Here is a 20,634-nt window from a genome sequence, read left to right on the forward strand (position 1 = left end):
CTACAATTCTTCTAAGAAACTTGGAAATTAGTAGTGTTCATTATCAAAATCAGGATTTTGCTAAATGTTTCAGGATTCAAGAAATCATCCACAAGATGGTGACTGAAACTGCAGTAACAGCTTCAAGGAATACAAATAATATCATTTTCCTAAGAATATTTTTATTAAAATATAGCTTGAAATGCAACTTAAACTACATTCCAATTTGGAAATAAAAGGCATCTCTCCCATCATTTATCTGAGTTTAAAACTGTTTCAAATATATTCAAAGTATCTGCACATTTTTGCTCCGTATTTTATATTTACAAAGATTCTTAGGGCTGAAAATAGTTTATAGAGCAAACAGCTGCTAGTTTGTATGGCTCCCATTAATTGATGTGGTAGTGTGTGGTGTATTGACATAGTAAGCAGTTCTTTTTAATCTCTTCTTTATTCAAAACCAGTTACCACATCCACCTCAAATATTCCTGTTTGCAGCCACACCAGCAATAATCCAACATATAGAAGGCATTTGTCATCAAACAAGCAATGTGTATTGCTCTGGGGTAATTCCTTGTTGGCACAAGRAAAAGGAGAGAGGAGGTAGTAAGAGAATAAATAGCTGCTTTAAATTCAGTCGAAGGACAGTATTAGGATGAAGTGATATCTGATACAGTCTGGGTCATTCAATGAGGAAGTAAAAATATATTTGGTTTGTTTAAATGACTTCAGAGATTAAAATGAAAGATGTGGCATTAAGATCAAACTAGGCGTATGTTGATAAATAAGGCAGTATCTTGTCATTTGTGCTTATGTAGTCCTCATGCACTTTAAATCTGAATTTCACATACAGGATGGGGAAGGATACAGATATAAGTGTGGCTACCTTAAAATAAATGACTTCAGAACTATAGATATAACTGTAGTTTTTATGGGTTATTAATCCTCCTCATCTCTTGAATGCTCTGTCGAGGTGATAYGACACAAAGACTGTGTTCAGCATAGTCTCTTTTACAAGATCTATGCCTCTTATAGGCCTGAAGGTATATCCTTGCCCTGCGTGGGTCATCTTCAGCAATCTGATTCAGTCCAAACATATTTGTTTTCTCACGTCCTGTGAACATACAGCTTGCACATTTCACTTCAGGTTCACAATAAGGTCCACAAGGTCATGTGCTTTTAGGTAATGCCTATCCGTGAAACATGGGAATAACCACTCCAGCAACCCACAGTCCTGACATTCTACTCAGCTTCAAATTGTAATGCTAAATCAAGAAATCACCTACTAGTGAGGCAGCCTCTATTTATGTTATGCAATCCTTCCAAGGTATATTAAACCAAACATTTAAATGTGATGAACCACAAGCAAACAGAAACCTTCTGAGGCTATATGAAACATACGGTAAACAAAGGAGCCAGTTCTCCTCCTATTACAAATTGGGAGGGCACTCACTGGAGTTAACAGAGATTTACTAGAAAGACCCCAAAACATTCTACACCCTTTCTTAAGTGAGTGATTCACAACAAGTCATGTCTTTTCTCTTTAATATTATTTCTAGCAATAAGATAAATAACTTTAAAAATAAATAAGTAGGCAGGTATGCCTAAAATTACAGTATTTTGAGAAAATCTGCTGTCTTGCTAGCTAAATATACTGGCCAAAAATGGACTTCAGCTGCATGCATTTACTCAAAAGCACGGTATTCCATTCCTAAGTTCTGAGATTGTTAATTAAGAGTGTGTGGATATTAAGTAAAATAATTACAGAGAAGATAAACAACTTCAGGTGATTGGTTCCAGTTTTTCAGAAATGCAAAACTCAACCAGGAAAGGCATCCAGATATTAAAGACATCAGACTGCACACAGTCTTAAAAGAACACAGATTACCGAAAGTTGTTTTTCTCCTTGAGGAATGTTTTCTTCCCATTGATGTTACCATTTGAGGAAAAACTCATATGAGCTCCCTCCTTCCCTCCTCCCTCTTTCTCCAGCAACTAGAACATGTTCATCTCTCTATCAGCAGTAAATTTATAGCATAGTATATATAAAGCAGTAATCTGGACTAATGCTGAGACTCACATAATTCTGCATCAAGTCTGGATGGTTTCTTTCAATGCCGTCATCCAGGATGGTGACCACAACATTCTTTCCAGTGTAGCCTCTCTTCCAAGCACCTACTATATTCATATCTGATTGGCAATGATGGGTGTTATCACTGCAGTGCTAGAGAAAAAAGAAGAGATAAAAGTGTTGGATGTTGCAGATTACTGAACGGTGTGGAGTTGAGATATTAGCTTATTCACATTAACATTACCATTTAAATTAGTACACAAACATATCAATTTGAATAGCAACTGTACAAGATCAACATCTACATTTAGGAATACATGCATAATTAAAAAAATAAATGCTAAATTAAATGAAAATTGCTAGACCTGCTTATTTCTCTGTCAGACTACTCTTCATGTTAAGCAACACAAAAGGGAAGTGTTCAGCCACACTGAACCACTAGGAGCCCTGTGTAAAGTAAAGCAACTATTCCTGACTGTTAAGCACTCTCATTTGAAATGTGCATTTGAATTATTTGATTTTTTTTCTGAAAAACAAACCATATGCAGCTAGAAGTAGACAAATGCCTGTACTGAAATGGCCATGGAAACAAAATCTGCTTTTTGGAGCTTATGTGCTGTATAATTTCTTGACAGAACGTCTGGAAACTAATCCAGATTCATTTCTATCTACAAAAGAAGGCTTTTGGCAGGTTTTGTGCAGTATCAGCAGGAGATGAGCAGCAGTTAAGAACCTGTAACCAAAACAGCACTCTGAAAAACTTGCAGCTTGAGGTGTCTGATGAATCATGGATAGCCACATTGTGAACAACCTGGTGTACAACTTTCTGCGCAACCAAGCAGGGTGTAGGGCAAAAAAAAAAAAAAAAAAAAAAAATTTAGGGTACATTGAAACTGAAAGCCGCTTCCTTGACATGAATGCACCCAGTTCACATGATGAAATCTGGTTTTCCATGGCAATGAGAGTCGATCCTTTGAGTATTCATATGCCCCATTAGCAACTCCCTGACCCACAGGCAAAGCTGTCTCTGTAAAGGGGGTCCAACCAGCCCCTTACTAACACTGCTTTTCTCCAGCTCCTCTAGTCTCAGAGCAACAGGCAAAAAGGAGAGTGGGAGGGAAGGGGGAGAGTGGAGAGTGGGAGGGAGAAGAAAGAAATAATAATAATAAAAAAGAATACTTGAAACTTGTATCRTAGCAACAGTGGCCCTGTGGCTCAGCATTCACTCTCCCTGCCCCTAAGCCTCATTCCCCCATCTCGAGGCAGTGTTTTAGCACTCTGCACATTGTGCCTCATGTGAATACATTCAGAGGGATGCATTTTGGCTTGATTTAGTCCATCCCTCTCCACCTGAATGTAAACACTCAGAAGGCAACCATTAGCCATATTTGGTGCCAATGTGACTGATGTCAAGATTATTGTAAAATTGTACTTTTCTTCCTCCCTTTTCTCCCATTCACACTCCTGTACTTTCAGATACAAATCAGAGGATTTAAGTGGTTACCTGCTGTTACCTAAATCAAAACTATGTTCTGAGATACTGTATGTATGTACACTGTATACAGTCACTMTTACTCTCTCTGTGTGTATTTGTTTATGAATATATATATTCGTGTGTTTATAGGGGGATGTATATATACATACACACTCAAAGGCATTTGAAGGACTTTAGGAGCCAGTTCCAAGGAATGTGTAGGTTAGGCTTAACTTTTTTTTGTTTTGTATGTTGCTTGGACAATGTTTGCACTGTTGATTTTATCAGATTTATCAGCTGGTAAACTTGCCTCTGCACACTGAATGGAACAGCTGCACATGCAACCCAACCTTCTAACATACAAACAATAGGAATAAAAGCAGGTAGTGTTTCCAGATTCCTTTGCATTTTTCAAAGGCATTACTGAATTAGTTGGCAGAAAACACCTGCAAGAGAGATGAGCATCACTATTACAAATATTATGAATATATTTGCTGGTGTGAAGACATGGAGATGACAAAGCGCAAGCCCSTGCCCTCACTGCAGAGCAGGCCCAAGAGCCAGGATGGGCAGCCAGGCTCTTGGCACTGAGCTCTGGGGCTGACACTGGGATTGCAGCAATTGCACTCACTGGGCACCCCTGTGTTTCAGGGATGGCCTCAAAGCCAGCAACAAAATCAAAGGATGTTCCTGCTGGTTTCAGGGCAAAGTTAGGGCGGCAAACCCTTGCACACTGCCATTCCTCTCCAACACGGACTTTCGCTTTGGACATTTTGACTGGGGTGGACCGCTTGCTCTGATTCCTACCAATCCTCACAAGTCCTGAGGAAGTGGTGAAGATGGCAGGGCCATTGCACTGTCCTTTTGTCTCTGAAACACATAGTAACCCACTGGCTGCTTTGCTACTTCTTTTTCGCTCTTGTCTCAGAAGACGAGTCAGTTGCTCTGCTCCTAGTCCAGTCAAGCCTCCMCAGCTAAGCAAGTACACAGGTTTTTAATCCCTTTTCCCCTGCATGCTCTTCGTCTCTGTCAGAAGATGACCGCTTTTTCCCTCACAATGTCAGCACAGTCGGTTGCCCTCTCTAACCTTACCTGGACTCCTGCTCTCCCGGCAGAAGCAGAAGAGAGGCTCATTCATCAGCTGCTCTACTGCATTCACGTACATGAACATGAGATAAGGTATATCTGCTGTTTTCCTGACTGCTCTGTTGATTGTCTCMAAAGATGTGCCAGATCAAATTAATATTCAAATGGCTTTGCTCTACTCCAAGACTAGGCAGAAAGATAGTCTAAACAAAATCTTTTGGTATAAAAGAAATTCTGAGGTAAAGCAGACACAGCCGTATGCCCACTTATAATTTGCCATCACAATACAGGTAACATCTGGACAGCAAATAGAAAGGCAGTGGAGACACATCCGAGCCGGAAGAATTCAACAGCAGTTGAAGGGTTCAGTTCTTATTGTTACAACATTCAGCTTATTCTCAAATCGTATTAGAAATACCATCTTTGATTTCTCTTCATCTCTGTTCCTTACTCTTCTTCCTCCTCTCTCATTTATTTTTAAGCATGCTCTTCTTGCCCCACTCCTAGGCTTTGTTTTTCTCTTCCTTTACTGGCATTTAGCATTCAAATTCAAGTTCTGTTTGGTTCAACATTTGATCTCAGATCTCTGTATTTTCACCACAAACTCTACCTTCCTCTACAGATTAGTATGTGATCTTATCCAAGTTAATCTGACTGTGCACATAGTTCTCTAAGCAGTCAGAAGATGTGGCTTTAATCAGAAATAATGCAAATCTTAGAGTGAAATTACTCTTCAAATACTATATAATATAGTATAGATATGCCATTCCATATGAAACAGCATCTAACATGTCATTTATAGCTTGGTTTCATTCGTTTTTTTTTCTTCAAAATCATTTTTGTAAAGAATTTTCCACTGTTGAGGTCCATTCTACTACTTGATTCTTCAACCATGTGCTGCTTCTTAAACATCCATCCAAATTACATTGTTAACTACTTAGCAGAGGACATTTTTTAATGAATTTGCAAGTATTGCTTAGATTTACAGCATGACCTAAATCACAAATATTAAAACGTGTTAGTTATATCAAACTATAATAAAAAATAATAATTACGTGATAATATAATTAGCACATTATATAAGAATAAATTTTATTATAAAATAATAATTATGTAATTCAGATTGATTGTATTTTGTGTGAATGGTCAATTATTGAATTATTAAACTAATTTTCAATATAATTTTCTTATCTTTTTTCCGAATAAAAACAATCTTTGTCATATTAATGCACAGAAGCTGTAGAGTTGAGAGGATTTTGTTAGATCTATTTATCTYTGAATGGTTGTTTTTGAATTTTAATTTAGGCAACACTGTAAACTAGGCTAGTCTATGGAATTTCCCCTCTCTTCCAGCAGATTAAGTAATTCAGAAATCTCCTGATTGGTACCATGACTAGACAACTGCAGTAAACCAGCCCATTTCAACATACATCATTTTCATCTGTCTCCTGGAGGACACCATCAAAAGGAATAAACAACCCTGCACCCAGTTACATAGAGTATTTTTACATACAGTTTTTAACAGGTAGTTAAAGGATTACATTTTTCTTTGGACTGCTTAATTGGAAAATGTTAATGATACCACAGTTAGCATTTAATAGGAACTGTCTGCAGGGCTGAGAGACTCCTGAAGGACATTCAGGAAGGAAGAGGGATATAGTAAGGAAAATTTCAGATCCAGAACTTTTCTCAGACTTGAAATTCAAGTCTTACAAGGGTAAAAGACCAAAAGAATCATTCGTATGCCTTTTGGAAAGACAATTTAGAAGCCAACCTTGCAATTAAAAGCAGACACTACATTAAAAAGGGATTCTGTTTTTATGTATTAGATTCCAATTATTTGCAATTTATTTTCAATGTCAGTCATGTGCCTACATCTCCTTAGCTCTTTTGTGAAATTCTCTCTAAAAGAAATAGCATATTGTCACTATCATTATCTTAATGTTCTTTGTCTGCTGCACTAATTTTGATGGTCTGCAGCTTGCTGTATCCAATTAGGGATCAATAACAAATTGAGCTGCTGGGCTGAGAAATCAGGAATCACATTAAGACAAAATTTTTTGGAATTCCAGAGTGAAAAATCAATACAAGTGACTGTAATGTTCTTTTCTGTCTTTTGCAATACCTGTTAGTCTATAAAAACAGAACAGAGATAGAAGTTTCTAACCCCATGTTGATCTTAAGATACAGACTTTCAGAGCAGAATAGAAACAAAAGTTTCTAACCCTGTGCCACACAGTCTTTCAGAAACTGCATATCACGCCCTCTGTAAGTCTTCGTGAGGCACATAGCATTGGTTTGCTGTCATTTTTGAGTCAGCAGTAGTTAAATGTATTGTCAATATTTAAGTAGCATAGAGAAACACAAGATAATAATCAGAATGACCGAATATTAAAGACCAATCATGTGAGTTGATAGCTCTTGGGTCCAATTTGTAGGAACATTACATATGCTTCTGGGCCCAAGAAAGCTCTCAGTACTAGACCCTGCTCAGAGATCAGAAAAGACAGACCATTAGAGTATTAAAAGAGAGAAAAACCTCCTGGTTCCATTAGAATGGTATCTAAAATGTCCTCAGCACAGGCAGAAACAAGCCATACAGATTACAGTCCCTTTCCTTCCATCAGGGTGTTTGTCAGATACTAAGCCATGAGTAGGGATAGGATGGAGAAGTTGTACACAGAGGAAAAAGGACAGTCAAGAGGCTGTGCCGGGAGCCTGATCAACATGAGCAGGGCACAGAGGAGTATGCAGGGCCAGTGAATGGCTGCTGGCTTYTTGTGGAGCTATCAGAAAAAAACAGAGCATCTACCTGCTCTGTGAAGGGAATGTAATGTGGGGTATTTGGCTCTCTTAGCCAGTTCGGGCAAAGGCACAGGCAGCAAAACTTTAGTATAGGAGACATTCTGATGCTACGTTCACTTTTCTGTCGTACAGCTTCATGCAGTGCTCTAAGTTAAAACTTGTCAATTGCTCTCTCTGTGCCTGGAAAAAAAGAGAAATAATCTCTTTATGCTTTTGATGGGATCCAATTTTAAAATGGAATGAAATAAGTACACAGGGAGATGATCAGGAGTTGGTAAGGTAGGCTTCTTATTAAAATGATTCATACAATTAAATAGAAAGAAAACATGTTTCCAAAAACATTATAACCTGATGAGATGAAGTGCCGTTTTGAATTTTTTTTTTTGTCTTTTCCATTGTAAGGAGTTGAAAGATGTATTTTCTGAAAGATTCTGTATTAGAATAGTGTTTCATTTTAAAAGTATTCATAACATTTTTATTCTTTCATTGCAAGTAATAGAAGGTGAAAGAAGGATTTTAGGAGGGAAAAGAAGATGTGCTTGCAGGAAATATTTCTGTTTTTCTTAGATACAACCTGATATTTAGTGCATGATATGCTAACTGCATAGCAAATTATTTTCCTCTTAGTCTCACTTTAAAATAAATTTGGATTATTGCRGCACATCATATTTTGAAGGTCTACCAGGAACAGGCAGATAATAGAAAGTCTAATTCATCTTAACCACAAGATCTTTTGCATTAAATAGTACCTGACTTCTGGAGTCACGCTTTACTGAATTGCTAATTTTTTTTAAATCTGTGTCTGTATCAAGAGATGTATGTCAAAATTGTACTATATCGAATATTTAACACGAAATCCATTGCTCATGCAACTCCAGAGGGTTTAGTTAGTTTACTTCAGAGATGAATTTGGTTCTAAAGCTTTATTGAGTCTTTAAGTTAACAAAGAAAGTAAATACACTGAGAGGCCAATAAGAACAATCATGAACTTCCATTATTTTATGCCTGTTTAAGCAAGGAAAGGGAACAGAAAATCATTATAAAAGGACTTCTTGTATTCATAGGAGTATCTAATGGCTATAGTTAGACACGAATAATTTGCAGGACTACATATACAATTTTTGCAGAGAAAAGGAAGGAGGTCATAATTCTTATTCTATGACTGTGACTACATCGCTAGTCTTTCCAAAAATAGAGTAATTCATCATGTATTAAATTCATATTCAAGACAATTCCATCACTTTTCCACCATTGGCACTTCTTAAAGTTAATGCTAGTTGTTTTTCTGTAAGCTRTATGTTGGCTTAAACATGAGTTAAATCAGGCAGGCCCTTTATGCTCTACAGGCAACCTGTCTATGGTTACTTTGGCTCTTTTAGCAATGGGAAACACCCCCATGCCCAGGTCTGCAGGCAGTAGTTTTGCTCCCAGTTGTAAGCACTAGAACCAGCAGAGGCACAGAAATAATATGCCTGTAGTATCACCCCTTCATCTCATGTGGGGTGTGACTTGTGACTCTGTTAGGACATGTGCCTTTAGATCTAATTCCCTCCCATATGGAGGCTACATCAGAAAGGCAAAGACAAAAATCTAGGTAAAGCTGCCTTTTGGCCACTGTGCATGTCATGACACCTACACTTAGCAGCAAATGGACAAAAGAAGCACCCACAAAAACTCCAGAAGCTCCACCACATCATTCTGAAGAGCAAAAATATATGTATGGAGAGAAGGAAAAGAGGATTTAAAAAAGGAAAAAAAAAAAAAAAGAGAGCGAGAGAAAGAAATTGTGTATAAAAGCATCCAGCATGTGTCCAGTTTATTTTGGAAGCACAAATCACCCATATACGCAGCACATCATAGAGCTGGTGCACCTTATATATCCTCAATTTAGTGCTCACTTGTTGTCAAATACATGTCAACATATGGACAGATAGATTTCTGCCTGGGAAGTGTTTAGAAAAATACGGAAATCTGAGGTAACATATCTTGAGATCAATAAAGGAGAAAGAGGGGAGGAAAGGAAGTAACTTCAGCAACCTGTGGCTACTACTAGGTAATGTAGGAAGGAAAGAAGCGTGCTTGGAATTGGATCTCTCCATACGACTAGATTTCCTCAAGATACCTACTCAGTGACTGTTGCTTCTATTATTACTACTATTACTACTGTAGCCTACCTGTCTTAGTCAGAAAAGGCCTGAAAGTGGATCAAACACTAATGTACTTTTACCTGCTTTAAGTCCCATCCAAAAAAAAAAAAAAAAAAGATAGAAATTCTTTTAATAATTAGAGAGAATATATGCCCAAAACAGCTGCCCTAGCCTTAGTTACACAACCTCAGCCCCCAGGATGCAGTATTCACAAAGGATGAATAATTCCTCACAGGGACAATTCTTTCCATTTCGCCATTTTTTTGTGGCCTTTCCTCATATTTTTATTTGACCTCCTTGAAGTCTCAAAAAAAAGAAAAATAGGGCATTTTCACAGAAAGTCCCAAGATGCTTTTTTTTTTTTTTTAGTATCAGTTCATGGAGTCCATATGACTACACAACTGTTCCAGACTCTGAATGCTCATGTTTTTAAAGGATTTTTTTCATTCCTCTTGGTTATTGAAAAGATTCTGAAAATGTGAACACTATAGTCTTAGCGCACAAAAGCCAAATAAAATGAATAGGAGTTAGTTCTGTTTGTTTTTCCTACGCTCTTGATTTTAAATGCAAATTCAAGAGTATATTCTGGGCATGACTTGTGAGTTTTGAATGCTTCAGGCTGGTAATACTAATCTCCTTAACTCCTTCTTCTTCTGAGAGGTCTCAAATATAGCTATAAATTTTGCTTATCATTGCAGTGATATAAACTTATGGTTAAATAGTACTATGAATCAAAGACAGCATCAGCATCCAGGCTGAATTTTGTTTCTCTGTTTGTGAGCTTTCTTGTCCATAAGAACTGTAGCCAGTCTAAAATCACCCTAATTTGTGACTACAGAATGAGCTGCAAAAAGCCTAAAGGGCATCAGCTGTGTAAAAATAGCTGTATTACYTTTACATGCTGATTATTCAACATGATTTTGTGAGGATGAGACAAACRGCAAATAGCAGCATTACAGAATGAACAAAACTAAAAGAAAGTTAATCTTGGATAATTAAGGAAGAATTTTTTAGTCAGCTTATTAAGATATTTCAAGTTTTATTACTAACTGCTTTCAGTGACAAATTTGTAACTTTTGATAGAAAAATTCAGAATCTCTAATCTTTCARCCAAGGCAAAAGAAATAAATAAACCCCAGAACAGCTTGCAGTCACCTAGTAAGATCAAGTAAGACTAGACTTGGTATTTTTTTGTTATTTCTAAAGTAACAATTAAACAGATAGTAAGTCTTGCTTTAGGACAGTTTTTATAAGTACAGATTCTATCTACACCATAAAAGACACACTCTTCACAATTTTATTTTTTAAAAAATTTTTAAGTCAAAGAAAATTACTTCCGTATCAAGTTGTTAAGAAGTATGGGAGAGGGAGATGTTTTTATTTAGACTTTGTGTGAACATATGTGACAAAATTAAACTAACCACAGTGTGAGAAGCCCCTAAACATATGGCTGCAATTAATCATTAACCTTCCTAAAGATTGATGACAGTGGCATGAGCTTGGCACTTATATAAACCCACTTCCCTCCTCATTTCGTTTTGTTTGTTTTGTTTTATTTTGTTTTGCAGAGAAAAGAGGGGAGGGTGATGTTCAAGGAGGAAGTACTGTTGAAGCTGTCGGGGGTAAGCTGATTTGGAGAATAAGAAGTCTTTTTTTCTAAGAGTGTCTTAAGCCTGCACGGATGTAAGGTCTTAGAAAGAAACAAGATGATGAGACATTGGCTATAAATATGACTATGGCCCTTTTTAAGGCCTGCTGGACTACTACTGTCTTTTCTCTTTAGTATGTTGTGGTAAGGTCCCTGTGATCTATGAGGCAATATCTTGGTGACGTCCGATGTTAATGGTGGGGAGTCCTGGGGGAGAAGGACAAGAAGGCTGAGGGATGGGAGATGCAGGGCTCCTTCAGGAGGCCACAAGAAAGATGTGTGTCCCTGTTCTTCCTAAAGACACAGGAGGGTGGCAGAAATAGTGAACGTATTGCTCAGAATACAAGCATAATCCCAAATTCCACTATCAGTAAAGGAGCAAGAGTTTTTTCTCATTTTCTTGTGGGCATATGTAGTTCTTAAGACTGGAACTGTTTGTAGCACCTTTACTTCAGCAATAAACATCTGTGCTACTCAGTATCTACAAGCCTGTCCCCTAAGAACCATAATGAGACATCAGGTTATTGCACCTATGGTCCTATTATTTGCCTGGATTGGTATGTCAGAGGAGATCACAGTTTGCCAGAGGACAAACTAAAGACAAACTATTCTCTTGGGAAAGAAGAATAAAAATCATTTCATACCCTCCTTAGACAGTTGTACAGAAATGTTTAATCTAATATTGAAATGCATGCTGTGAAAATTCATTAACAGTACAGGATTGTACTAAGATGAATGGCTGCTATTTTAATTTGCCTATAGGGAAGCAAGTACTGTAGGCACCAATGGGYTTTTCACCATTTGAACTCGGTATGGTTGATGAATGCAAGGTCCACTCTATATTATAAGAGAAACCTAGGAAGATAAGGCCAAACCACTAGAGGGAGTGGCTAGTTGTATTTTGTAGATGAGATCATCTGGCAGAAATGAGAAAACAAGCCTGGAGAAATCTAGGGAGGCCCAGGAAAGAAAAAGAAAAGATTTTTTTTTCAAGAACACAACCAAAAGTTTTCCATTAGGCACAAAAGTACCACAGAGTTACTCTTACTGTCTCAGGAAATTTGACTGAGCTGATTAAATATTAAGGTCCTGAAATGTCAAAGAAGGTTAGTCTAGAGGCATATGACACAGCTGTGCATAAAAGACTGTGTAAGTAGACCCAGAATGTAAAAATGCTGTGAAAACTGAAAAGAGTCTTAACGGAAATTGCAGCAGAGAGTAAGAATTCAAGCTGTATCAGAAATTAGATATTCCTGAAAGGTTCTGGAAAAGTGCAGCGTATTTGCAAATATTGATTTTGTGGAAAACTGGGCATAATCCAAGCCTTTAAAGCTTTCTAGTAAAGGACATACAGGGACTTTCAAAGCTCCTGCAAACTAAATCCACATCCTTACTCCAAAGGACACCTAGATTATGCGGAGGACAGCAGTACTATTAAAGAACTTCCTCCAATTGCAAATAATATAATTGAATATTTGATTGAATATTCAAAGACTGAATTGAGAATATAATTTTGTATTCTTCTGTCTTCTCTAGAAAGACAGAAGAAAAACTACCCCAGTACAAGTACCTTTTATCCTTACCAGAAACTGGAAAATGTAATTAATCTAACTGGGACTGGAAAGAAAATCGCATTCATTACTGTCAGGCTTATATACAGTCTGCGTGTAGACCAGGTTTCAGCTTTCAAATGGAACATTCATTAATGATAAGAGCCTTAGCATGTGTATAGATCATAAAATCCAGGAAATCAGTAGCTGACAGAACCAGAGAAAGCAAACTAACATGGTAGGAAGGGAAGCAATACACGAACAGAAATAAACTAAAGGTAGAAGTTCTTAATTTCATGATCGTTGTCACTTCTCACGTGCCACCACTCTTTGCCACTTCAGCTACCATATTCTCTCTGTAGCTTCACTTCTCCAGCCTGCATTCTCCCTTGTCATTCCTACCATCTCTATCCTTCTCTTCTATGATTCCTGTCAGCTGGTCTTCTGACTCCCAGATTTCTCCATTTTCAAATCTCAGCTGTAAATGCATCTTCCTCTCTCCCTGCCCTATTTGCTTTGTTTCTCTATTGGCTGTACTGTTTAACTGAGAATACTATGCTATCATGCATATGTGCCAAAAATACTACACAGAGCTTAAAGATTCTGCCAAGCAAATATAAAGGGAAATATAACATCCCTCCAATAAGCTAATTCTTACGTTAACTGTTATGTTGTATCATGTAAATGCATGAGACAGTTACAAAAAAAAATTTATTTATCTAAAATACTACAATGAAATCTCTGGATCCATTACGGATGTAGCATGAATCTGTGAGCATTTAACAATGTAACCACTCCTAAGGAAGTTAACAAGGGTTTGCCATGTCAGTTTGTACTTTGAAGCTATTACGATATCTGAACAGATACAGTTAAATTTGTTTTGTTTAAGGAAATGCTAACGATCATGTACAACTACTAAGTCTTCAGCCATAAGAAGCAATGATGCCTTCTCTTAGTACAGGGAAGTTTAAATTGCATTTTCCTGCAGTTCACACAAATTAGTGGAGTAGGAAGTAATGGTGGCTAAAGAAACTGATCTGGATCACTTRTGAAGGTGAACCTATTTAAGCACCGTCTTTCTAACATATTCATACATCAAACTGTACTTGTAGGACCGAGTGGACTAACCATAAAAAGAGAGAAAGTATACAGAAACACAGAAAGGGATTTAAGGCTTAAGGAAGAGAGTCACCTGTAGCTTTAATAAGATGCTCTATGAAGCCATATGTTATCCCTTCTTAGTTAAGCAGTGGGATAGCAGGAAGGGGATTAAACTGACTTTTGAAAGTGAGAAAGGAGACTATTCCTGCAATGATATTTGTGTATGTCTAATGTTTCAAAAAGAATGCTGTTAGAAAAACAGAAATGAGTCCTCCTCATTGCCTTTTTTTCTGAATCACATCTGGAAACACAAGTTACATGATTCTTAACAACTTCAACGTAATTTATTTCATCCAAGAGAAGGCAAAGAGATGACCTGATTATAGAATGAAAGCGCCTCAACATTGAAGAAATTTCTGAAGGCGGATTTTTCTTTAATCTAGCAAAGATTGGCCTAACAAGGTAAATATGGAGTTAGACAAATACACAACTACGAGGTACAATTTTTTTAATAATCATTAACACATGGATGTGAGTCCTATGGACGTGACTTTTGTACAAGTGCAATCTTTTATCTTACATATATATATATATATATATACACGTACACACGTCTCACTGAGAACATACTGCAGCTCAATTAGAAATTGTGAGTTTTAATTATAGATTTCCAGTTGTTGTTATTGTTGGTCAATCTAAATGACCATAACAATCCTCTGCCATAACTCTGAAAAGAATCATGGAAAGGAGTTCAGATATTAATGCTGACATCTGTCTGAGAAAAGCATCTATGTATCAGGAACTTCACAGAAATCTCAGTGGCAAGTAGGATTTGAGAGAACTTTTTTCTGCTGATTAACTGCCTTCAAATACCCCAGGAGGGTATTTCTGAGCCTGAAGTTAGGCACTGCTTTAAATACATGCATATCCTGAACAACTCTACCATAAATACGTACAAAAACATTAAGCTCTATGTGAATAAAATTATCTTCAATACTAAATTAAATCTGCAAACAACATCAAAATAGAACTAAAATGAAACACTCAAATGAGGATTTTTTTTCCTTTGGCCTTTAAATTTAGGAATAGGTGACAAGTTATTAAAACCAAAAATTTGTGTTCCTGCTGGAGCAAAATTAGAAATTTTAAGTTAGTAGCAAATGAAAGCTGATTTGTGGGACACTGACATATCAACAAAATCTAATCAAATAGAAATCTATCTTTAATCTACAACACATTTAGGTGGGTGCCTAATTTCTGTGAGGTCCAAGAGACATAATCATGAGCCTGTGTACACTGCTGCACAGGGTCTCTCATCAACTCTCATCAATAAGCACTTTTCCCAGTAGCCCTCTCATTATTTCCCTGTTTCCCTTATTTAAACAGCCAAATCAGCTGTTGCTGGTATTTCTTCTTTTCAGTCACTAGCCCTTAGTTAAACCGTCACCCTTTGACTTACGCTGTTGCAGATGCAAATATTTAACAAGGATAAAAAGGGCCAAAAAACAATCTAGGTGAGAACTTTTCAATTCACAGTGAATGGTTTATTTGATTGCTCTGTATTTTTCTCTTCATCTGTCCCCTAAAATCAACATATAAATCAAAGGATCAACTTGATCTGCCAGCAACATGACTACAACCATAAGGTTGTTAGAGACAGAAAAAGGAGGAAAACTGTTCAAAGGTGTCACTCCATGTCTTTTCATTTGAACTTCCCTTTTTGAATCAAGGTGCACAGTACCCCTACGCACAACTGCCTAGAAGCAAATACTGAGATGATTTAGATTTTTTTAAACTAAACACATGTATAGGCATGTAAATTGTTCCTATCCCTCCCCACAGAATGCAACTCCATTTGGAGATTTTAGTCAATCTCTACTGCTTACTGCCTGTTCAGAGGCATCATGGGTCATAACCTCTCTTTCTTCCAGAATCTCTCACACATACAACTTCTATCTGTTAAGCAGTTTCTATATTGTTTCCAAAAAGTCATGAATGGCTCAGCCTCAGGTTTATTTTTCCTATTAGATTGTGGGATGAATGTTAAGTGTGTGTATGAGTCTTTCAAACGTTCAGACAATCTAAGACTTTTTCTAGGGCTTGGCAAAGTAACAAACCAAGCTTACTGAGTGGTTTTGGCCACCCTCCTAGATTCTTTCATTGAAAATATCTACTGAACTAATCCTCAATATGTTTCAGTGGCAATAGCTTACACAATGTATAACATGGTCTAAGGTTATCGGCATGTTGTAAGTCTCAAAGGAGATCAAAACTGCTCCAAACAGGGTGGTCAACACTTGAAACATTTGGATGTCAGAGAAGAGCAAGCAGCCAGACACTGCAAAAGTTGACCATATGCCCAATGCAAGTGAGAAAAATGGACCCGAACCTCTGAGATTTTTATTTTCTCTCACTAATACATATGATGAACTTCCCTATTAAAGAAATAGTGGGCCAATGTTATGTTCAGGCAAATGTTTTTGAAAGGGCAGATTAATGAAATAGAACAATACATTATACTTTCATGTAGTAGTTCACTATTCTTTTGGAGTGGGTGCAAATGGAAACTGCAAGATACAACATAACATTTTAAAAAGGAGGAAAACCACACTAGCACAGAAAATACACCCAATAATGCAAACAAAACTAAGACAATAAACACTCTAAATGGAGTGTATGTGTGTATATCCTCAAGAAACTCGTACTACTCTAACAGCTCACTGCTGTCAAAGATAATCCTGCTCCCTCCTCCTCGGTTTCTTTGCTCTCTACTAGACTACTCCTCTTGGGCCTGTTCAGCTGGTTCTTAGAGGTGGTGCAAGTGATGGAGATGAGATTGAGTAGCTGGGGGTAAAGAGCACATAGGCAGTAGATGGCAGACTACTGCCTAAGAGAGCAGGCACCTAGGTTGTCTTAGACGTCTTGGGAAATTTTGTTTTTCGAAGAGGGCTCTGAGCAAGTTCTCAGAGGCTACAAAGTCAGTGCTTTACTAAGTTTAAGAGTGCTCTTCTAGGGTCATGTATTCTGTAAGCAGGCTGACTACCTACCAGCCATAAAGGCTCTAACAGTTGCTACATCGACTATATTAATTCCTCTCTCCATATTTCACTTCATGTGGAYAGGGTCTTAGTAAACTGAAAATACATCGATTTCAGTGTTTCAGCTGGGATGGCATAAAGCGCATAAGAAGCTGGATTGTTTATTCAAACATGAGTCTGAAAGCTCATGAATACAAAGTTTCCTTAACAGTCTGCTTGCAGCCAGATCAAAGTCTTAAAAGCAAAAGAAGTCTGCTCCTGATCGTACATTAAACCTGGAGGTGGAGGAGTATATGGAACTTGAACAAAGAAAAAGTTATTCAGCTCCTCTTAACATATTTTATTTGCTTGAACTTGTCTTTATTTTTTTCTGAACTGTTTTTCTGGCTCCCAAATGTAATCTTGTAGCCAGGAGTTGATATTCATAAAAAGCAAAACGTTATCTCCCAAGTAGTAACTTACTGTTTATTAATAAACTGTCTTGTCCTAAAGACATACAACAGGAAAACTCCACCGTATGCTTAATGTTTAGTCTATTTATATTTATGCTTGCTTTTCCTTAGGCTCTTGCATTTACACTATCTAGACTTAATATAATTTTGAATTGTTTTTCAAACAATTATTCAGTTATTCAGTTATTAACTGCTTGCTCAGATATTCACATAAAAATGGATAAAGACAGGGCAATTATATGTTTAAATGGCAGGCTAATCATGCATTCATGGATTGTAATACAATGGAAAGAGTAAGACAAAAGTGGTATCAACCTTGTTAAAGATCATCACTTGCATCTCTTGGAGCTGTCTAAAGCTCTTTCCTCGCGCTCACTTCCTCCCTTTGACCACCATACATTTCAGCTGTATGTTGGAAATGAGCTTGCTTTGAAACAATCAGTGTTTAAAGTTTCGGTGGAATATATACCTTCCAGAGGAAAATGGTAAGAGGACATTGCCTGCCTTGCTCCTCACCTTAGAATTAGTTTATTTTCCAAAAATGCCTACCCATATCTGAAGAGATCTGGGGTCTTATGCCGACGGCCTCTTTATTCAGTGTCTGAGTTAAAAATGATCACTTTACTCATTTAGGTTAACTTCCACTGAATCTGCATTTAAAAGTCATTGGGATCTTTCCCATACATACACACAAACACTTGCTGAGGATCTCTCCAAAATGGCATTCACAGAGTTTAATAAACTTAAAAGTCCTCTCTGCTACATGTTTCTGATTTGGATAGAAGTAAATCTTTTTCAAAGAGCTTGAACAGCAGTTTTAACTCCCAGCAGAGAATTCATGACATTAGAAACAGCTGCAAGTAATGCCCATGATGTCCTGCATCCAGTGAAGTGATGCAGAACACAACTTTATTGAAAGGCTCCATCTTCATGGTGAATTTGCTCACTTTTTTAAAAAAATATTATGTCGTTGAAAGCAGAGCCTTAAGGAGAGCAAAAATTAATGTCCTCTGCTTACTTTTAATTTTAGTTACACTTTAACTTCAGTTTTTGAGCATACTCAGAGAATATCAGTATTTGCTCAGGTGATACATGGAAGGATAGGTCAGATCATAGCTGGAAGAACTGGGAAAGCTGGAGCTCTGATGCCCTAATTCTCAAGGTATCCTATGTCTTATGGTATTTATATTCATTAAAATACAGCAAAAGTGATATTTAAAGAATGCTACGAGACTTAATACGCTAGAGCTCAGTACTGGTTCTCCAATCTGCCGTTTGTGAAGGACAGCATATAGATCGATCTCTCTTGGGAACAGAATGGTTATGAAATTGTCTTTAAAAGCACAGAACTATTTTTCTGCTCCCTGACTGAGCAGTAATACAGCTAACATTTGTAGCACAAGTTTATATAACTCTCTTGGTCTACAAGTTGGCTTCTTAAAACAGTAAACTGGACACATTTCCCCAGTTTGTTCTCTAGCAACCAGACCATAAGTAGGCAAGCTGGAGAATCATTTCTTCTGTGTACTCTGGCTATGCATTTCTGGTCATTTTAGCATTCCAGATGTTTGTGTGGTGTTTATGTGAAAAAAAAAGCTATATATAATGCCAGTTTAATAGAAATTATACTTAGCAATCCCTTTCCCAAAGCATTCACAATTTTAGTAGGTAAACAATACCAAAAAGAGGTAAAGGGAATCTTTAAAGCAGTGTAGTGTTCTTTACAATTAATGAAATTACTTATTTTTCAGTCAACTTACTAGAGTACTCACAATATTGCTGAATAAAATAAAATTGTGTCTTCTGTTTTGATATTGATTACTCAATTTTAAGAAAAATCTAAAAAAAACAGGCAGCTAAGTGATTGTTCTTGAAAAAATGCTCTTGGAAAGTAGCAGTGGGCAAATTCCTTCTTCTTCAAAGAGAAAAAAATATACTTCTAGATAAGTATGCACTTATATATTTAAGGGAATGTTTTTCCCACTGAAATGCTATCAGAGATAAAAACTAAAATACGCCAAATCATGCCCCAGTATGATACATTTGACTGCTGTTAATGTCCTCAATTCTCGATACATTATATTCTTTATAATTTGTTGTTAGTGATTTATTCTGGACTAAAGTTAAAGACACTTATATAGCTCATTAGAATTCAGCATAGATTTTGTGGTACTATCATTTTCTTTCATTTTTTCATTTGCAGAAACTAGTCAGAAAAAAGCAGTTCAGAAAGACTCTCTGAACTCTCTCTCTCTGAAGATAAAATCAACTGTAGTAAACAGGCAGTGGAAAGTGCAATTTCTATATGAATTGTCACTAAATCTTTGACACACACAAAAAAATCTCTTCTGATAGTAAGCATGGAAATGACTGCAATACTGCCACTTCTTGGTTCAGTGAAAATACTGGAGCAATCCTAAACAATACTGACTTCTACTTTGTGTTTCCTGGGTACTTCCAGAGTTGCTTCTCTGGAATTCAGAATTCAGTATGCCAAAGGAAAAGATCAAGTAGCCTATCAGGTATTTCTGTTGTTAATCTCTTTGTTAACTTCATTAAACTAATTGCATTAATAATCTCTTGTCAGTAGAAAAGGTTAAATCCACATCTCCAGGCATCTGATTATGAAAAATACGCTGCCGTTTTTCAGTAGGAAATTAATTTAGGTCACCTGATATTATGGTATTAGTTCTCCCTTGTGCACTGAGAATGAGAGGTATGTTTCCACCAGATTTGCAAGGTGATGTTGTGATAGGAAATTTGATTCTTCCTAGTGGCACCTCCCCTGAAGCAAGTCATAGATTGTCGTCATAACTTACTAAAAAACTAAGAGCTCAATCATCTTATGCAATGCAAAATACAACAACCAAACCCAGTTACAAGACATGCAAAACTCTAACATGCCATGCCACCTCAGAAAGAACAGTGATTTGGCTTTCATTGCACAAAAGGAGAGAAAAAGAGAATAACTCTTTGGAGGACAGTGAAAAGAGAGTGAGGTTCCTCCTCAGCTGCCAATGCCTAGGTGCCAATGCATAGGTGGGTTTGAAATACAGTATTAGCAGGTGTAAAAGAAAGTGATGTGTATTCACTTGCTATGATTTTAACACGTGGCATGAGAAATTCTGTCTCTGAGTCCTGCTTCCTGCATACCTTTAGTTGCACTCAGACCCAGTGTGACCTCTTTTTCTCTCTCTGCCTTCTCTCTCCAGCCCGTTCGATCAGGCAACTGTCACTAGTAGCTTTCTCCTCCTCTGTGTTGTCCCACAGTCTCACTCTCCTT

At 37.1% G+C, this 20,634-nt stretch overlaps 1 protein-coding gene across 1 annotated transcript in view; it reads right to left on the bottom strand.

Moving 5' to 3' along the window:
• PCSK5 (proprotein convertase subtilisin/kexin type 5) overlaps window positions 1–20,634 on the bottom strand; it is a 248,905-nt gene that overhangs the window by 171,571 nt on the left and 56,700 nt on the right. The window contains exon 4 of the mRNA XM_085313604.1: window positions 2,060–2,203. Within this exon, the coding sequence (XP_085169730.1) occupies window positions 2,060–2,203 (144 nt within the window). The remainder of the gene's footprint in view (window positions 1–2,059; window positions 2,204–20,634) is intronic.

This window comes from Rhea americana, unplaced genomic scaffold (assembly GCF_003343005.1).
Source record: "Rhea americana isolate MKP2758 unplaced genomic scaffold, rheAme1 scaffold_11, whole genome shotgun sequence".
NCBI lineage: Eukaryota > Metazoa > Chordata > Aves > Rheiformes > Rheidae > Rhea > Rhea americana.